Source organism: Girardinichthys multiradiatus, chromosome 8 (genome assembly GCF_021462225.1).
Source record: "Girardinichthys multiradiatus isolate DD_20200921_A chromosome 8, DD_fGirMul_XY1, whole genome shotgun sequence".
In the NCBI taxonomy this organism is placed as follows: domain Eukaryota; kingdom Metazoa; phylum Chordata; class Actinopteri; order Cyprinodontiformes; family Goodeidae; genus Girardinichthys; species Girardinichthys multiradiatus.
The window spans coordinates 16,809,773-16,826,380 of record NC_061801.1 but is presented as its reverse complement, the minus strand read 5'-3'; the positions used below and the strand labels follow the sequence as shown (position 1 = coordinate 16,826,380).

General features: G+C 38.4%; 1 protein-coding gene across 1 annotated transcript in view; it reads left to right on the top strand.

Annotated features, from left to right (window-relative positions):
• The window catches only part of col27a1a (collagen, type XXVII, alpha 1a), a 95,999-nt gene that overhangs the window by 47,742 nt on the left and 31,649 nt on the right, over positions 1-16,608 (top strand). The window contains exons 12-18 of the mRNA XM_047372996.1: positions 1,828-1,872; positions 7,430-7,483; positions 9,350-9,394; positions 11,746-11,799; positions 12,207-12,251; positions 15,111-15,164; positions 15,592-15,645. Coding sequence (XP_047228952.1) covers positions 1,828-1,872; positions 7,430-7,483; positions 9,350-9,394; positions 11,746-11,799; positions 12,207-12,251; positions 15,111-15,164; positions 15,592-15,645 — 351 coding nt within the window. The remainder of the gene's footprint in view (positions 1-1,827; positions 1,873-7,429; positions 7,484-9,349; positions 9,395-11,745; positions 11,800-12,206; positions 12,252-15,110; positions 15,165-15,591; positions 15,646-16,608) is intronic.

Below are 16,608 nucleotides of genomic sequence, written 5' to 3'. Positions count from 1 at the left end.
CCGCAAACTTCAAGGTATTTTATAGAGATATTTTGTAATAGATGCTTTTTTGATACTGTGTAAAAGAGGCAATTGCTGCTATTACAGATGCAAGACTTAAAATTATGCCATTATTCTCAGCTCAAATCTCAACATTAATTATTGTTCGCATTAGTTTTGGAGTTTGACCCGGGACATTCTACCACAGGAACATGCTTTGATCAAAACATGTCCATTGTAGCTCTGACTGTATCTTTGGGTTTATCCAACTGGAAGCTGAACCTCTGCCCTAGTCTCAAGTGTTTGGAGCCTCTAATAGTTATTTTTTTCCAGAATTGTCTGGTTTTGAGCTCTGTCCAAATTGCCATCAACCCTGTTCAACTTCCCAGTCAATGTAGAAGTAAAATACCTGCCACCACCATGTTAGTGTGAGGTTGCAGAGTTAGTACAGTGATAGTTTCCAGTCTTAAATGGACCCAAACATTTTGCATGTATGCCAAAATGTTTAATATCAGTCTCATATGACAAGAGCACCCCTTTTAACATGTTTGCTGTGTCCCCACCTGGCTTGTGGCAAACTTTAAAATTGATTTTTTAGTTTTTAGTTTTTCTTTCAAAAATGTTTTCCTGTCTTTTCATTCTTCCATAAAAGCCAGATTTATTGCATGTGAATGACTAATAGTTGTACCATAAGCCAGTTTTCCCACCTGAGCTGTGGATCTCTGCAGCTTCTCCAGTTACCTATTGACTGCTTCTCTGAATAATGCTCTCCTTTCCTGGCTTATCGGGTTATGTGGACAACCATGTCTTGGTAGTTTTACAGTTGTGCCACGCTCTTTCCGTCTTCAGATGACAGATTGAAAACGACTCTATGAAATGTTCAAAGCTTAAGATATTTGTTCCTCTCAACTTCTCCATATGATCTTTATCTTTGACCTTTCTGGTGTATTCCTTGGTCTTTATGATACTGTTTGTTCACTAATGTTCCATAACAGTCCTCTGATGCCTCAAAGAATTTTATGTTCTGGTATCCGAGGGAAGGAAGCTGAATACAAATGTAAAAACCTTTTAAACATGCATGATTTTCCTTCCACTTCACAGTCATTGTCTACTTTGTGCTGATGTTTTACATACAAATAAAAGACATTGAAGGTTGTGGTTGTAACGTGACAAAAGGTGAAAATGTTTAAGGCTGCTGAATACGTTTGCAAGGCACTGCAATATCCCAGTAAGATGGAAATGATGGCCCTCTTGCCGATTTTGTTCAGCTGTATTGAAGCCATCATAAGGCGAGAAATAATCTCCAGCTGTCTAGGATGTTGCTGTGTGGGAGTGTTGATGACTCATATGATAAAACCCCCATCTTGGAACCTTTGAGCTGCCTGAACTCCTCGCCTACTCCTTGTACAGCCTCTAAAACACAAAACGATTAGCCTATGTTTAACATGCTCTGGGGGGTGGGGGTTGTGTCACAACAGGGGAGGCTGTAATCAGGACCCCTCCATCACTAGACAACAAAATGGCTCATAAACCCTCAAGTGTCTGTCTCTCTACCCCAGAGATACTTGTGTTTATTCTCAGCATAAGTGTAGAAAGTCCTACATGACGGTTTGGAAAAATGTTTAATGGGCTGCAGTCAGCTGCTTCTCACATCTGGGAACAGATAAAAAAAGAGGCACTTACTGCCACAGCTTTTCAATGGGGTGTTTTGAGCTTAAATCAGTGCTGTCCATGAGTGTTTGGGTTGTGATATGGCTTTTACATATTTCTTTACTAACTTCCTCATTCTTTTCTGTCCTTCTTGAACTCCTTCTATTCCCTTTCCGCCCTCCCCATTTGTATTTTCAGGGAATTCCGGGTGAACCAGGGAAGAGGGGCAAGATGGGTAGGCCGGTAAAGTTTTGTCTCAACATACTTTACAGATAATCATTCTTGCATGTGATCATGTGTGCCATTGTAAATATATATTTGTATATTTTCTTTTTACTGGATGTGTATTTTAAAACCAGTTTGAGTAAATAGACTAAAGTTGAATTTATTATTCAGGATGACACTAATGCAGAACCCACATAATGCTCTCCTGTGGGAAACAAACTGACAAGTTAGACTAATGCACAGAGGTCCACAACTTTTTATAACCGGTTACTATTTTAGTAAATACTAAGGTGTCTAAGGACCACCATACTGAAGGACATGTTAACGGTAACACGAGACTTTTGAAACAACTTTTTCTGGTGTTTTTTGTTCTTTGGAGGCTTATGAAAGCACATTTCGTTGTGAAGCTGCTTAGACTTAAGGCTGCACTGGACTTGGGGCTCATGCCAGATATTTAGGAGAAGAGCGTTGAACAGGGAGCAAAAAGGGTGCAAATATGTTAATGAGGTTAGCTGTTGTTCACAAAAGAAATGTCATTCACTGTTACTTGATACTCACTAATACCAGGGTAAATTCAATTCAAATTCAAAAATACTTCATTAATTCCTAAGGGAAATTAAATAAATTTAATTTATTTAATTTATTAACAATTAAATTGATTGTGAGGAAAAATGATTGTATTGGCTAACAGTTTTTTTTAACTCACCTTTTATACTCAAGTTGGTATATCCTTTCAAATCATAGCTGTGTGTCTAGTTCACAATATATTTTTTTTGTCAAATATTTTATCATGAGCTGGAGATCCTGAGATGTTGCTAGCTTTTTCTCTGTCTTGGTTTTTGTGGACAGCTTTGAGCTGCAGGTGCTGGCATAGGACCGTTCCCTGTCCAAAGTACTCACGGGCTGCCAGGTCCTCATACAGCAGTCCCTCCAAGCTGCAGTCAGAGCTACTCCCTCTGTGTCGAGATTGCTTATGAAACGTGCATGCATAAAGCTGCCATTGACTAATCCCCTGTCAGTCAGGAAGTGATGGAAACATCAGTGTGGTTAAAGCAACTAATCTCTATAAGATATTTAACTTTGTAGTAAATACAAAGCTAAATATCTTAAATCTTTTAAAATGTTAAACCAAAATTTTCTCTCAATACCACTTACGTGTAAGCACAAATAATAGTACCACCATTTGAGGGCCTTCACACTAGTATAAATACATATCTCCATCAATGTAATGTTGAAAAAAAAATTCCACTTTGCCCAGAGCAAGCTCATTAAGATGCTCTATCTGCATGGGTTTAAACCATGCTGATTCAGCATATATTTTGTACAAAAATATTGTTGATTTTCATGAACATACTGCTGAGGTCATTTTGGTAAATGGTAAATGGACTGAACTTATATAGCACTTTTCCAGTCATACAGACTGCTCAAAGCGCTTTACACTAGAGCCACATTCACCCAATCGCACTCACTAACGCTCACACATTCATACACTGATACGCAGATCGGTAGGCAACTTGAGGTTAAGTGCCTTGCCCAGGGGCACATTGACATATGGCAGGAGGAAGCTGGAATCAAACCCACAACCTTCTGATTGCAAGACAACTACTCTTCCTACTGAGCCACAGTTGCCTTTTGCAGCTGTTGTTCATTGACTTTTCAGTAAACATGACATTTGTGGTGCCAAAACGTTTGAACGCACTAATAAGGGGGGCGGGGTATAATTGTTACTTTTATAAGTGACAAGTATGGTATAGATGCATTATCGCATTTTGTGGCTTTGTTCGCATTTTATTTGAGTTTGTGTATGCATTCTCTGCAGACATGTTTTCCATAAGGCTCGCGAGCTGACACGTTTCTGCCATAAAAACATTCTTTCTGGTTATTTTATAGATCCTATAAAGTTAAAAGTATTCACATAGACCAGATGTCGTAACATTTGTACTTCTCCCCGACTGCAGCACATTGTAGATGATGTACGAAAGCAGCACTTCTGTATTTCAAGGCAATAATGTGCTGGATATGACACCGACAGATTTGGTTATGTCTACCGTTGAGTTGAGAATAAGGTGTCAGGAGGAGTTATGTAATTTCAGTGGTTTTGGAATCTGCATCTAATTGTTCCTGCAGAAAAAGTAGAGCGTGAGGACGGCTGACAAGATGATCCTTAAGAGATCGCTCTAATCTTCCACGATAAAAAAAGGACAACAGCACAGACCGGAGCCAGACATTTTAATAGTCAGAACCGCAATGCTTGTTCTCTGTCAAGGAAGCACACTCACACAGACACACGTTCTGACATTTCTCAAAGACCAAGATAGATATCTAAAACAGTAGACAGACCAAAACGTTCCAGAGTTCTTCTTTTCAACTTGGTGCTTCTTTTTAAATAATACCTGCTTTTATTTGTCTTTTGGCATCTCTTTTCCCCTGTTGTCAGACCCATCAGTGGTAGATCTTTCTTTATGCACATCAAACCTAAATCTGTTTGAAGTTATTACTGAGTAAAAGTTTTTTTCCATGTCACATGAAGGGAGAGATTTCCTTAAAGCAATTATTACAGGATTTTTAAAGCAAAGTTAGCTAATGAATAGTCTAAAGCCAAGACCACAATGGTCCTCTGCTGTCTTAAAATAACTCTAATCCCTAAAAAATCATCCTGGTTTAACGGAACCTTATGAACTTCAAACTATTATCATGTTTATGTTCTGTGGTTATTTATAGAAGCCAGTGATTATTTACATGGTAAACGGAGGTAGGAGGGGCGCTGCCAAAGATCTTCTTGAGTAAAACACAAAAATCATGTAAAAAAGTGTAAAAAGTAAAACTATTACCCCAGTTAATGTGAACGCTGTTTTATTTATCTTCCTTAACTTTTGGATACACACCAGGTTTTTTTAAGCTAATTTCCATCTGTTGTCCCAGAGACTGGTACAAAAACATTAGAAGCAATAAAAAATAAACTTAAAAGATTAAGAGGACATTAAAAAACATGCCAAACAGCACATAGAGCGTTTATATTGTAAATACATGAAGCGCAAAATTACAAATACATTATTCATGAATCATAAAATCTATAGATTAGATATCACAACAGGAATTTCCTGTGTAGATAATCAACAACCTCTCTGTAAATAACCATCAGATGGAGATTGGGGTTTAAAGGTTTTATGAAATAGGTTTAGAAATTGACAATAGAAGTTAACTTTGGCCTTGACAACTCTTGGACTAGCCATTAACTAGATTCAAACTAAATAAAGATTCTAGGAGACTGATCTACTGCAGATAAGATATTAACTGTTGAACGTTTTACAAAACTTCACTTGTAAAATACTGAAGTTTCCCTTTAAGCTGTGGATAATTCCTCTTTAATTATTTTTAACCACTTGGCAAAAGCTTTTTTATGCCAAAATGAAAGAGCCTTCTTTCCTCAGTTTTTATGGCTGCATCAAACAACTTTTTACATGCTTTATAGATTTCTATGACACTTGCGCTTCCTCTTTTGTACTTCAAGGATACAGTAAGCCGTCCAGCTTATTGACCCTATTTTTGTTTTTCTTTGGTGATTCTAGAAGAGAGGGATTTGTTTTCTTATTTCTTTATAAATCAAATAACAAAAAATCTGCCTGACTTGTTTTGCTCAGAACAGAAAAGTCAAACACAAAGTGCTACATTTAGTCAGCAGATTGTCTTTCTTAGATGACTCACTGATTAAAATAAAGTATACATGCAGTTTATCTGCTCGATCTCTACTCTGACAGAAATAACTAACATTATCTGGAGGTCACAGTAATTAGCATGTTAAAACAATGCTTTGAGGCCAGAGTAGCGGAAAGTAGTCATTATGAGTGTTTCTGAATGGTCTCAGTTTTAAAGCTCTTGGCAGTAGGGCTTTCTGCAGATGTGGTTGCTCTCTGCTGGAGCTCCAATGCTTTGTAAAGCTTAGATTAGCCTCCCATTTACTGCTAAATGAACATAAATAATTGCTTGGCTCACTTTCTCTCTTTCTACAGTTTAAAAGTTACGAACAGCAAGTGACCCACACCCTACAGTTAAAAGATTTAATGCTTTTAATAGGACCATAATGTTCTCAATTTAAGAATGCTCTTGAATAACTTTGTACTTAATATTGCATTTGACCTTGTAACATTACCATAATTGCTGTGCAGCTACAGTAGTGGCTTTATTTGCTCAGCAAAAAGATTGAATAAGTAAATGTTAGAAGAGAAGAAGCTAAAAATGACTGTACATTAACTGTTAAACACAAAATGACCCTGGTAAATTTGCTCGCATTCCTGATAACCATGAATGAAAAGCCTTAAATATATTACTTTTCCATTACAGTAACATAATCTCAAGCTGAAAATGCAACCTACAATATGGGTACAGTTATTTAAGCGTGCTACACATGTTGGCATTGAATAAAGTCCACTTCACGTCTGGTTGACCATTTCTGTGTTGATTTGACCACATGTTTTGGATTAGTATACTGCTGAAACATCCAGTGATTACTTATTTCTAGTTTTGTGTCAGAGGTGGACAGAGTTTTCATTAAAATGACCTCCAACAAGGTTCCCAAGGTCTTTAAAGAGTACCGGACCCACAGAATCACAGTGGGCAAGAATATTGTTTCTTGCCAAACCCACTTGGATGGTTTGTTGCCAAAAAGCCTAATCAGTCCCTTCTGACCAAAGCATGCAGTTCCATTTAAAGTCACATTTGCATTTAGTAAACTGCACACGTTTACATTTGTGATGGTAGGACAGAAAGACATTTCTCACATGCCTCCCAAACAATCGGTCTGCATATAGATAGCATCTAATGGTTGTTATGGAGACTCTTAGCTGCAGTTCTCTAACAATGAGTTTTCTAGATTTTTCCACCTCCTATACCATCCAGCTGACTGTGAGCAGTAGCAAGATAAATATGGATCCTCATCCAGCCTTATAAGAAATGGGCTTCTGTGTCGTGTTTCATATAGTCCTTGAAATTAAATTAATCAAAAGATTTGTAAAAACTCTAATCAACTTAAAAATGTAAGGTTTAAATAAAATAAATGCATCAGTAATTCTTATTCTTAGGAGATTGGTAAGAACATTACTAATTTTACCACCAAAGATTTCAGGAAAACCTATTATTTTTAACACAGTTTTCTTCTTCACAGAATGAATGTACCAATTGGATTTTTCAAATTATTTTTCAAATTAAGATTATGCTACTGCAATTCTTTGTACACATCTTTACCAGGGCTGCAAAAATGTTTGTCCATGTCTTTGTATTTAGCTAAGATATTTTGCAGTACCCAGGCCCTTAACTGCTCGATATTGAGGTCCAAATATTGACAGAAGACAAAACCTAAGCTTATATTGATGTGTCCACAAACACTATTGTTAAAACTGATCACAATCTGTAAATACTGGATGTATAATTAGCCTTCAACCTCTAAAAAATAAGCGTAATGCTATCAATCTAAAAAACCCACCCATAAACGTGTTTTTTTCACCCCCAGGTGGTAACAAAATCAATTCTTACATATTCAAAAGTTTCATCGAATTAAAGCTTTTCTCTTTGTTCTCAGGGGTTTCCAGGAGACTTTGGGGAGAGAGGGCCACCTGGACCAGATGGAGACCCAGTACGTTCCATGTTCACCTACCCCACATGTAAAACCCTTACCAGTCCAGAGTTTTACACAAACTTTAGTGCCTTAGCTGCTGGTTAAATTATGTGGCTTTCTACCGTCTTCTCTGTTTTGTTTGAATTTACTCTGGACAAGTTTTACTAATGTATTCAGCTTCATACCATGCCTTTGGTCATTTGTAAATCATTTAAGTTGGCCCTCATTTACAAATAAAACCTACACTGCTAAGTGGTGAGCAGTTTTACAGAGAAGACTTTTCCATCCACTACTTGTAAGCTGTCCACCACCACACATGTAGTCCTTTTATAACCTGATATCCAGGAACACTAAATTATGTAATAAGATGTCAGTATGAGTAATAGCACTTAATTCAGAAATTCAGCATTGTCAGAACACACACCATGTACAATGGCTCTGCTCATATGGAAGACATCAAATAGTTTAACTGTATTTATTTATTTTTTGGTATGTTCACTGTCATTTTTACATATGTGTCACTTCTCCTGCCTGAGTGGAAAAATACAAATCAGACAGCAAGTTGCAGTTTGACCCACCTGTAATTACATAATGAACATAAGGTGCATTCATGTCTGGGGAAAAACATCAGTCCCACTTGCCTAAGGGTTAAGCCTTGTAGATCAGGCACTTAACCTTATACTTCATCCACTTATTAGATTTGTAGCTTTTATTTTTCCTGAAAGTAAATTTTATCTTTTTACTAGGAAGGACATTGTTACTATTTTCAAGTTAAACTTAGATTTTATAGAAATTTACGCTTTAAAACCCTGTCTGTCATTCCATTTCTACACTGTAAAGGTCTTTTAATACAAGGAGCTTAGAGGATTGGGCATCTGTTGCTGCCCACTGCCAGACACGCAGCTGGAGGAAGGCTCCTACACGTTTCCCTTGCTTACAAGAATGACAAATTCAGCTATTTGAAAACAATTCTGGTGAAGTTGTAGCTTGTTTTTGTTTTTTTATTCAAAAGACAGAACAACAAAAAGGTATAATATTTTGCAACATAGGAACTTGGAAGCTACTAATAGGTTATATACATAGAAATCAAATATCAATAAATGTATAAATAAATATAAATATAAATAAATTTTAGAAAGCTAACCCTAGTGCTGTTATAACTGTTATAATCAATCATTTATAATATTTAAGCTACAGTTAGAATAATTGGATAAGGTAAGATACTGTATCGCTGGTTAATTTGACATAAAATAGAAATTTCTTTAGCAACTAGCAAAACTGAATTCACCCTAATGACTCAGGCCCGTTAACATATTTATTTTCTTTGCTTAGCATCTAATAAAACTACAAAAATGGTGGTAATCGGTTGTAAAAAAAAAAATCAGTAAGAGATGAAAGCATCGTCAAATATTTCTGTACAAATGTGAAAGAAGAGTTTGTAGTTAATAAGACTGACTACTGAACCGGCAGCTAATGTTTGGACAGTTTATGTGGTAGATGCTGACTTATTCTGAATAAAAGCAAATAAGATTTTTTCTTATTTGAAGCTTTAAAGAAGAAATTAAGTTACCACAATCCTTAGGATCCCTATTTTGTGGTCCATTAAAGTTGCCTTCTTCCCTTTTGAGGTAAAACTAACCTGCATATTTGGAAAAGCCAAAATGAAGCGATGGGGCTCACAAACCTCATCACCTTTACCTCAAACACACAGACACACACACATACACCCATACATCATGCACACAACCCCCTCTCAGAAGCTTCAGTGAATACTAAGCCACTCTCCTGGGCATTTTTTTTTTTTTTTTTTTTTTAAAGACCCAATAACCCACAAACCTTTCTGCTTCTCCTGCTCCCTTCATCTTTTCCCTCCTCTCTAACTAGGGTGACATGGGAGCCCCAGGTCCAAACGGAGTCCCCGGACTAATTGTGAGTACTCCTCATTGACCTTCTGTGCGTGATCTTTGTTTTCTGTCTGGGTTATGGATGTTATTTTCCCAGAAACAATTCTGATAAGTTCCCAAATGTGTAGGAGAAGGTTTTAATGAAACCTAATGTGTCTGCTTAATTGGAAATATACATCCCCAATTTCATCCCATTGTCATTTTACACCTTTTTGATAAACTGCTCACATTCTGAAGGTTATTGATCGCTGTGAACATATTTGAAATGAGGAACAATACTAGATTGTAAACGTGGAAGACATGATTGACAGTTCTCCACAGTTTGTTGAATCAAAGCAGCGCATCCTCTTCTCATTAGGATTCTTCCTGCCATTAACTATTTCTGGACAGTAGCTGCCTGCTGCCCACCCATCACCTTGTCCTGCATGCCTCCCCGGCCTGAGAACCACATAATTGCACCTGATTATAATGTCTCACTGGTTTCTCTTGTTGTGTCCCATCCTCAGCTGTCACTGCCGCTCCTCCTGGTCTATTCTAGGCCACTAGCGGTTGTAGTAGGCCTGTAATTGGGGGAATGGTTGATTATAGCTCCAACCCCAGCTTCATGTCCTCTACAGCAGCAATGAGCCACACTTAAATGATTTAAGTATACCAACACCCTGCTCCGGGGAGTCATTGCTGAAAGCTTTAAATGACGCCTGGCCACTGTAGAAAAAAGGAGAGCAGAAAATGTCTAGACAGCTGTTTTTGTTTACACAACTCCAAACAAAAAAGACAGAGAAGTTTTCTATCCTTGTCTCTCATTAGAAGTATCAGAAATGTAATTTCTGTGCCGTGTCCTCAAAGTAACTTTGATCAAAACTTGGCTGGACAGGCTGCACTGGCCTGAAATTAAACCTAGGAGCTTCTTGTTGTAGCTGATGAGTTAGAAACTTATAGCGCCTTGCAAAGGTTTTTATACCGGAGTCTTTTCCACTTTTTTTCTTTAAAGCCAAAAACTTCAATGGAATCATATTTGGATTTTCATTGGTAGACCAATAAAATGTAGTGCTAAATGGAAGCAACGTGATGCATGGTTTCCAAGCATTTTACAAATGGAAATATGAAAAAATGCCCTCCATTTGTATTCAGTCACCCATACTCTAATACCCCTAGATAAAATTCTTTATAGCAAATTGCCTTCAAAGGTCAGCTAATTAGTAAACAGAGTTTGGTGAAATTTAATTTATGTAAAAATATAGCTTTGTTGTGAAGACCTCAGGGGTTGGATAGAGAACGTCAGTAAACAAATAGCATCCTGAAGAACAAAAACTAAACCAGGTAAAGATGGAACATGTTTTACTCATCAAAAAATGAAAAGAGTATGGTGTAAATCAACACCTATCAAGACAAGGCTGTCCACCTAATCTGACAGACTGGGCAAGGAGAGCTTTAATCAGAGAAGCAGCTGAGAGACCCATAGTAACTCTGGAGGAACTGCATATATAAGACTTGAGACTTGAGGGTAGACCTTCACCTTATAACAGAACAACACTAAACATACAGCCAGACTACAATGTAAGGGTTTAAATCAAAAGATTTTAATTTAGAATGGCCCAGTCAAAGTCAAAAATAAATTGAATTGAGAATCTGTAGAAAGACTGTAGCAAACCCTCAGTTTCTAGATGTGCAAAGCTGTTAGAGATATACTCTAAAAGACTTACAGCCCTAACTGGCCTGAGTTAATATTTCTGCAAAGTATAAACCCAGGCAGGCTGATAACAAATGCATACCACACTTTTCATATTTTTATTTATAAAAGAAATTGGCAACCATGTGTCCTTTTCCTTCCACATCACAATTATGCATTACTTTGCGTTGGTCTACAATTTAAAATCTGTGAAATAATGAAACACATTGAAGTTACAGTTGTCTTGTGACAAAATATGAAGAAAGCACTGCTTAATAACATCATTCCTCTGCATTTGATGTTCCCAAATATCCAGGAAGGAGCTTTTCTTCATCGAAGGTTTCAATGCCAAAGGATCTGATTTGTTTTAAGGGACTTTTTTGAGCCATATTCTTAAATAATCTACTGTGTCACATATGGAGATACAACCCTACTCAAGAGGCAAACATTGGACACACTGAGCCAAAACCTCTCTTTATTTCAGGCTTGAGATTAATCACAATCTTGGCTTGTGTATGTTCACATTTTATCATGCTGCTTCTCTGCAGCATGATATGTGTATAGATGATCTGGAAGCAATGAATTTATTCTTTGAGTTATTAAACAGAATTAGATGGTGTTCACATTGTATAAGACTGTTTGGGTTTATCTGCACTTTATGCATGTGTTATCACTAAACGGTTGGTGTCTATTTTTCCTGGCTTTAGGGTGACATGGGACCTGTGGGAGAAATGGGCCCTCCTGGACCTGCTGGACTCAAAGTAATCTCTCAAACACATTGGTGGAAAGTCAATTCTTGCATTGCGTGTTAATGGTAGCCTTAGATGTGTTCTAAAACAAAAGGACGGTTAATACTAATCACAATTAATTGTTTTCACATGGCCATCAGTCTATTGCAGGGGTGGTCATTCCTGGTCCTCAAGGGGAGGCTTCATGCATGTCTCAGATGCGTCACTGCTCCAACACACCTGTATAAAATAGCTGACTTCACGCGCCAATCCTGCAGGAGTACGCTAATGATCAATCCATGTGATTCAGGTGTGTTGGGAAGCACGGAAACCTCTGAACCTTGTAGGCCTCCAGGACCCGGACTGCCCACCCCTGGTCTGTCATCTAGTGAGCGAACTGTAGGTTGTAACTCTAACTTGCATGTTGCTCTTTTCTCCAGGGGGTACCTGGAAATCCTGGAGAACCAGGACTGAAAGGTGATAAGGTGATCTGAATATTCCTGTTATTGGCCTGTGCTTTATGCAGCATGTGATGATTATGTACTCTATGTATGCATTTCTGTCAGCCTTTAGATATCAAGCACGATTTCATTGGGATTTCAGATTTTAAACATTCTTAGAACAAAATTCTTGACAGGTTTTCTTAAATAACAGCCTCTCAGACCCTCTCCGACCTGCTTTTGTGAGAAATCTTATCTTATCCACCTTTCTGAATGTGATTAACCACTTATAGTACCAGTATTTAAAATATTACGAATGTTTAAAACATTTGGAAACAGAATTAGAAACTGTTCCTATTATATGCACATAAACAAGCTATGGTTTGAAAAAGTAAAATAAAAAAAAGATAATTACTCGTACTCGTCGTCTTCCGCTTTATCCGGGACCGGGTCGCGGGGGCAGCAGACTCAGCAGAGACGCCCAGACGTCCCTCTCCCCAGACACCTCCTCCAGCTCCTCCAGGGGGAGCCCAAGGCGTTCCCAGGCCAGCCGAGAGACATAGTCCCTCCAGCGTGTCCTGGGCTGTCCCCTGGGCCTCCTCCCGGTGGGACCTGCCTGGAACACCTCCCAGGAGGCATCCGGTATAGATGCCCGAGCCACCTCAACTGGCTCCTCTCGATGTGGAGGGGCAGCGGCTCTACTCCGAGCCCCTCCCGGATGGCCGAGCTCCTCAAACTATCTCTAAGGGAGTGCCCGGCCACCCTACGGAGGAAGATCATTTCAGCCGCTTGTATCCGGGATCTCGTTCTTTCAGTCATGACCCAAAGTTCATGGCCATAGGTGAGGGTAGGAACGTAGACCGACCGGTAAATCGAGAGCTTCACTTTTCGGCTCAGCTCTCTCTTCACCACAACGGACCGGCACAGTGCCCCCATTACTGTGGCAGCCGCACCAATCTGTCAATCTCCCGCTCCATTCTTCCCTCACAAGATAATTAAAGATAATTAATTTTATTTTTTGTTAAAACTATTGAATCACTATTGGTTATTTCTTAAAACCTTGACAGTTCTTTTTAAAAGATTGAGTTTTAAGATATCAACAGTAGTACGACATGAACGACAAATAAAACCTTGCAGTATTGTGTTAAAATATCTCATTATTGTGACATAAAAATAAAAGACCCTGATAAATTATTGAAAAACTTTCTCCACATATAATGTGACATTTATGCTGTTCAACTCAACCGAAAACAAACCAATCTGTTTGAGGGAAAAACGTGAAAAATGTAATGGCTTCAGCAGCCTTATTGCATAAGAGTGTAAATCCTTGAACTAATACTTTGAAGCACTTTTTGATTCAGTTAAGGCATTCATTCTTTGGTAGAGGTATATCAGCATACCATATCTTCACTTGGCAAAATTTGCCTAATCTGTTTTGCAAAGGTTCTCCAAAACTGTCAGACTATGAGGACATCTCTTGTCCATAGTCGTCTTCAGGTGACATCACAGATTTTACTGTCAAATTTAGTTCAGATATCTGGCTAATTAGCTGTAAACTTGATTTTTCTTTAGACAAAGCCATTATTTTGTTGATTTGGATGAATTCTTGATGATAAAAATCTCTCATCATCCTTAGCCTTGTAGAAGGCACCTGAAGGTTTAGGGTCAAACTAACCGGTATTTAGAACTGTTCATGATTGGATCCACCTTGACAAAAAGTCTAGTTCCATCTGAAGAAACAGAATCCCAGAGCATGATGCTGCCAGCACCGTGTCTCACAGTGTGGATGGTATTTCTTTGTCGATGCTCAGTGCTGTTTTTGGCTCAAACAGTCCTTTTGGAGTTGTGGCAAAACGTTACAGTTTGGTTTCAGCAGCCCATTTTCACACAACGTTTTGGGACCCTACAGCCAGAACTAGTTGTTTTCTTTCGAAGAAAAAAGGCTTCTGTTCATCAATCCTGCTCTTTAGTCCAGACAAATGTAGAATTCAGGAGATTGTTGTCACATAAAGAACAGACCCAGTACTAACCAGAAATCCCTGCAGCTCCTTTAGTGTTACTGTGGGCCTCTTGGCAGCCTCCCTGACCATGCGCTCTCTTTTCTTTGTAACAGTTACGGAGAACCGTCGTTTCATGTTTTCTCCAACTACAGATTTGTTTGTTTTTCAGTTGAATAAAACAGGATATGTGTCACATTAGAGGTATTAAAGTTATGAAATGATTTGTCTTGTTCTAATATCTTTACATCATAAATATGGTATTTTGACAGGGGTGTGTTCACTTTTTATATCCATTGTTTATGACGGAATATGAATTGTAACATTCCTTGAGATGACATTTGTTATAATGTGACAAATATTGAATTGAGTTTAATTAAATTTAAATAGCAGTGTTTCCAGAATCATTAACATGATGAGGTTCAAGGAGGATTTCTTGCATTTTAATTATTTTTGTAAAAAGTCAATCTTGCACAAAGAGCACAAAAGCCAAAGAAATGGTTTCGAAAATGCGTCTTCCACCAGCAATAGAAACATATCATTGTGGCTGTCTATATACAGAGTAGAGTTAAAATGAGTAAATCTTAGCAACTTTCAGTTTACTGGAACCTTACTCACTCTCTAAAACCCATGGCGCAGGGTGGATGGAGCGACTCCTTTCAGTGCCTTTTAGAAGACAGATTGACGCCACATGAAAACCTTGGCTAATCCACTGAACTACATTCATTATGCATTGGTAGTTGCAATTTATAGCGCACTAATATGTTTTGTGTGTCGATAAAAAGTCAAGTGTGATTGATTGAGAGTGTTACAGTCCCCCCTAATGTTTTTTCCTCTGTTTTTGTCTCTTTTTGCCCAAAATCCATCCATCATCCTCCATGCATTTGCATCCTTCTCTATGTATCAGGGAGACATTGGGATTCCTGGGGAGCAGGGGGACATTGGGTACAAAGGAGATAAGGTAGGTGACTTCTGTTGTACATTTTATACTGGAATACATATACTCACATTGTCCTCCCACAGCCCCCCTCACCCCCACCCCCGGACTGAACCTCATTAGCCCCTTCTGGGCACACCGCCTCCAATCATGCATATCCCTTGTTACACAACCTTTGTTGCACTGCTGCCCCCACAAAATGACTTAGCCAGATGTCTGCTGTCCACCTTATGGAAATTCTTATGTCAGTCTTTCACATTTGTCTCTCTGTGTGTAAGTAGAATCCAGTCTAGCAGAGAGCAAAGTAGCCTCAAGAGATGAAGAGTAGGGAGCAAAATCATGCATGTCTAATGTCTGTTTCCTTTAAGAGAAATCAAGAGTTTTGTTCTGTTTTTTGGATGCTGTTTAAGTGTTTGTCTCAGATTTAACATGTATTGTTTGCCCTGGTTAGGGTATCCAAGGAGCTCCAGGTTTACCGGGTCTCCGTGGGAAACCAGGACCACAGGTTAGATGTGATCTGACTGCACTTACAAAGATTACATTAATACGTTAAAATATTCACATAACACTTTTCATCATGAGGGTTAGACTAAAGGCTTAAAGATAGATCAGATAACATAGCTCAACAATCTCTTACTGTGACTTCTTGACGCTGCCAAAATGTGGCATCTGATTTACCCTCAGTAGATATTTTTGAGTTTTCCTGTTTTCCTTTAAATAAAGTCATCATTTTGTCATTTTTCACAAAGTAGGTTGGTGTTTCATTTATTAAAGTGATATCTAACTGATGTTGATTCTCATATATCTCATATATAAATTGTTTTGAAAAAAATTTTTTATTTGTACTTTTTCTTTTTAAGTGACACTTACAGTACAGACCAAAGGTTTGGACACACCTTCTCACTCAAAGAGTTGTCTTTATTTTCATGACTATGAATATTGTAGCTTCACTCTGAAGGCATCAAAACTATAAATTAACACATGTGGAATTATATACTGAACAAAAAAGTGTGAAACAACTGAAAATATGTCTTATATTCTAGGTTCTTCAAAGTAGCCACCTTTTGCTTTGATTACTGCTACTCACACTCTTGGCATTCTGTTGATGAGCTTCAAGAGGTAGTCACCTGAAATGGTTTTCTAACAGTCTTGAAGGAGTTTCCAGAGATGCTTAGCACTTGTTTGCCCTTTTGCCTTCACTCTGCGGTCCAGCTCACCCCAAACCATCTCGATTGGGTTCAGGTCCGGTGACTGTGGAGGCCAGGTCATCTGGCGCAGCACCCCATCACTCTCCTTCTTGGTCAAATAGCCCTTACACAGCCTGGAGGTGTGTTTGGGGTCATTGTCCTGTTGAAAAATAAATGGTGGTCCAACTAAACGCAAACCGGATGGAATAGCATGCTGCTGCAAGATGCTGTGGTAGCCATGCTGGTTCAGTATGCCTTCAATTTGGAATAAATCCCCAACA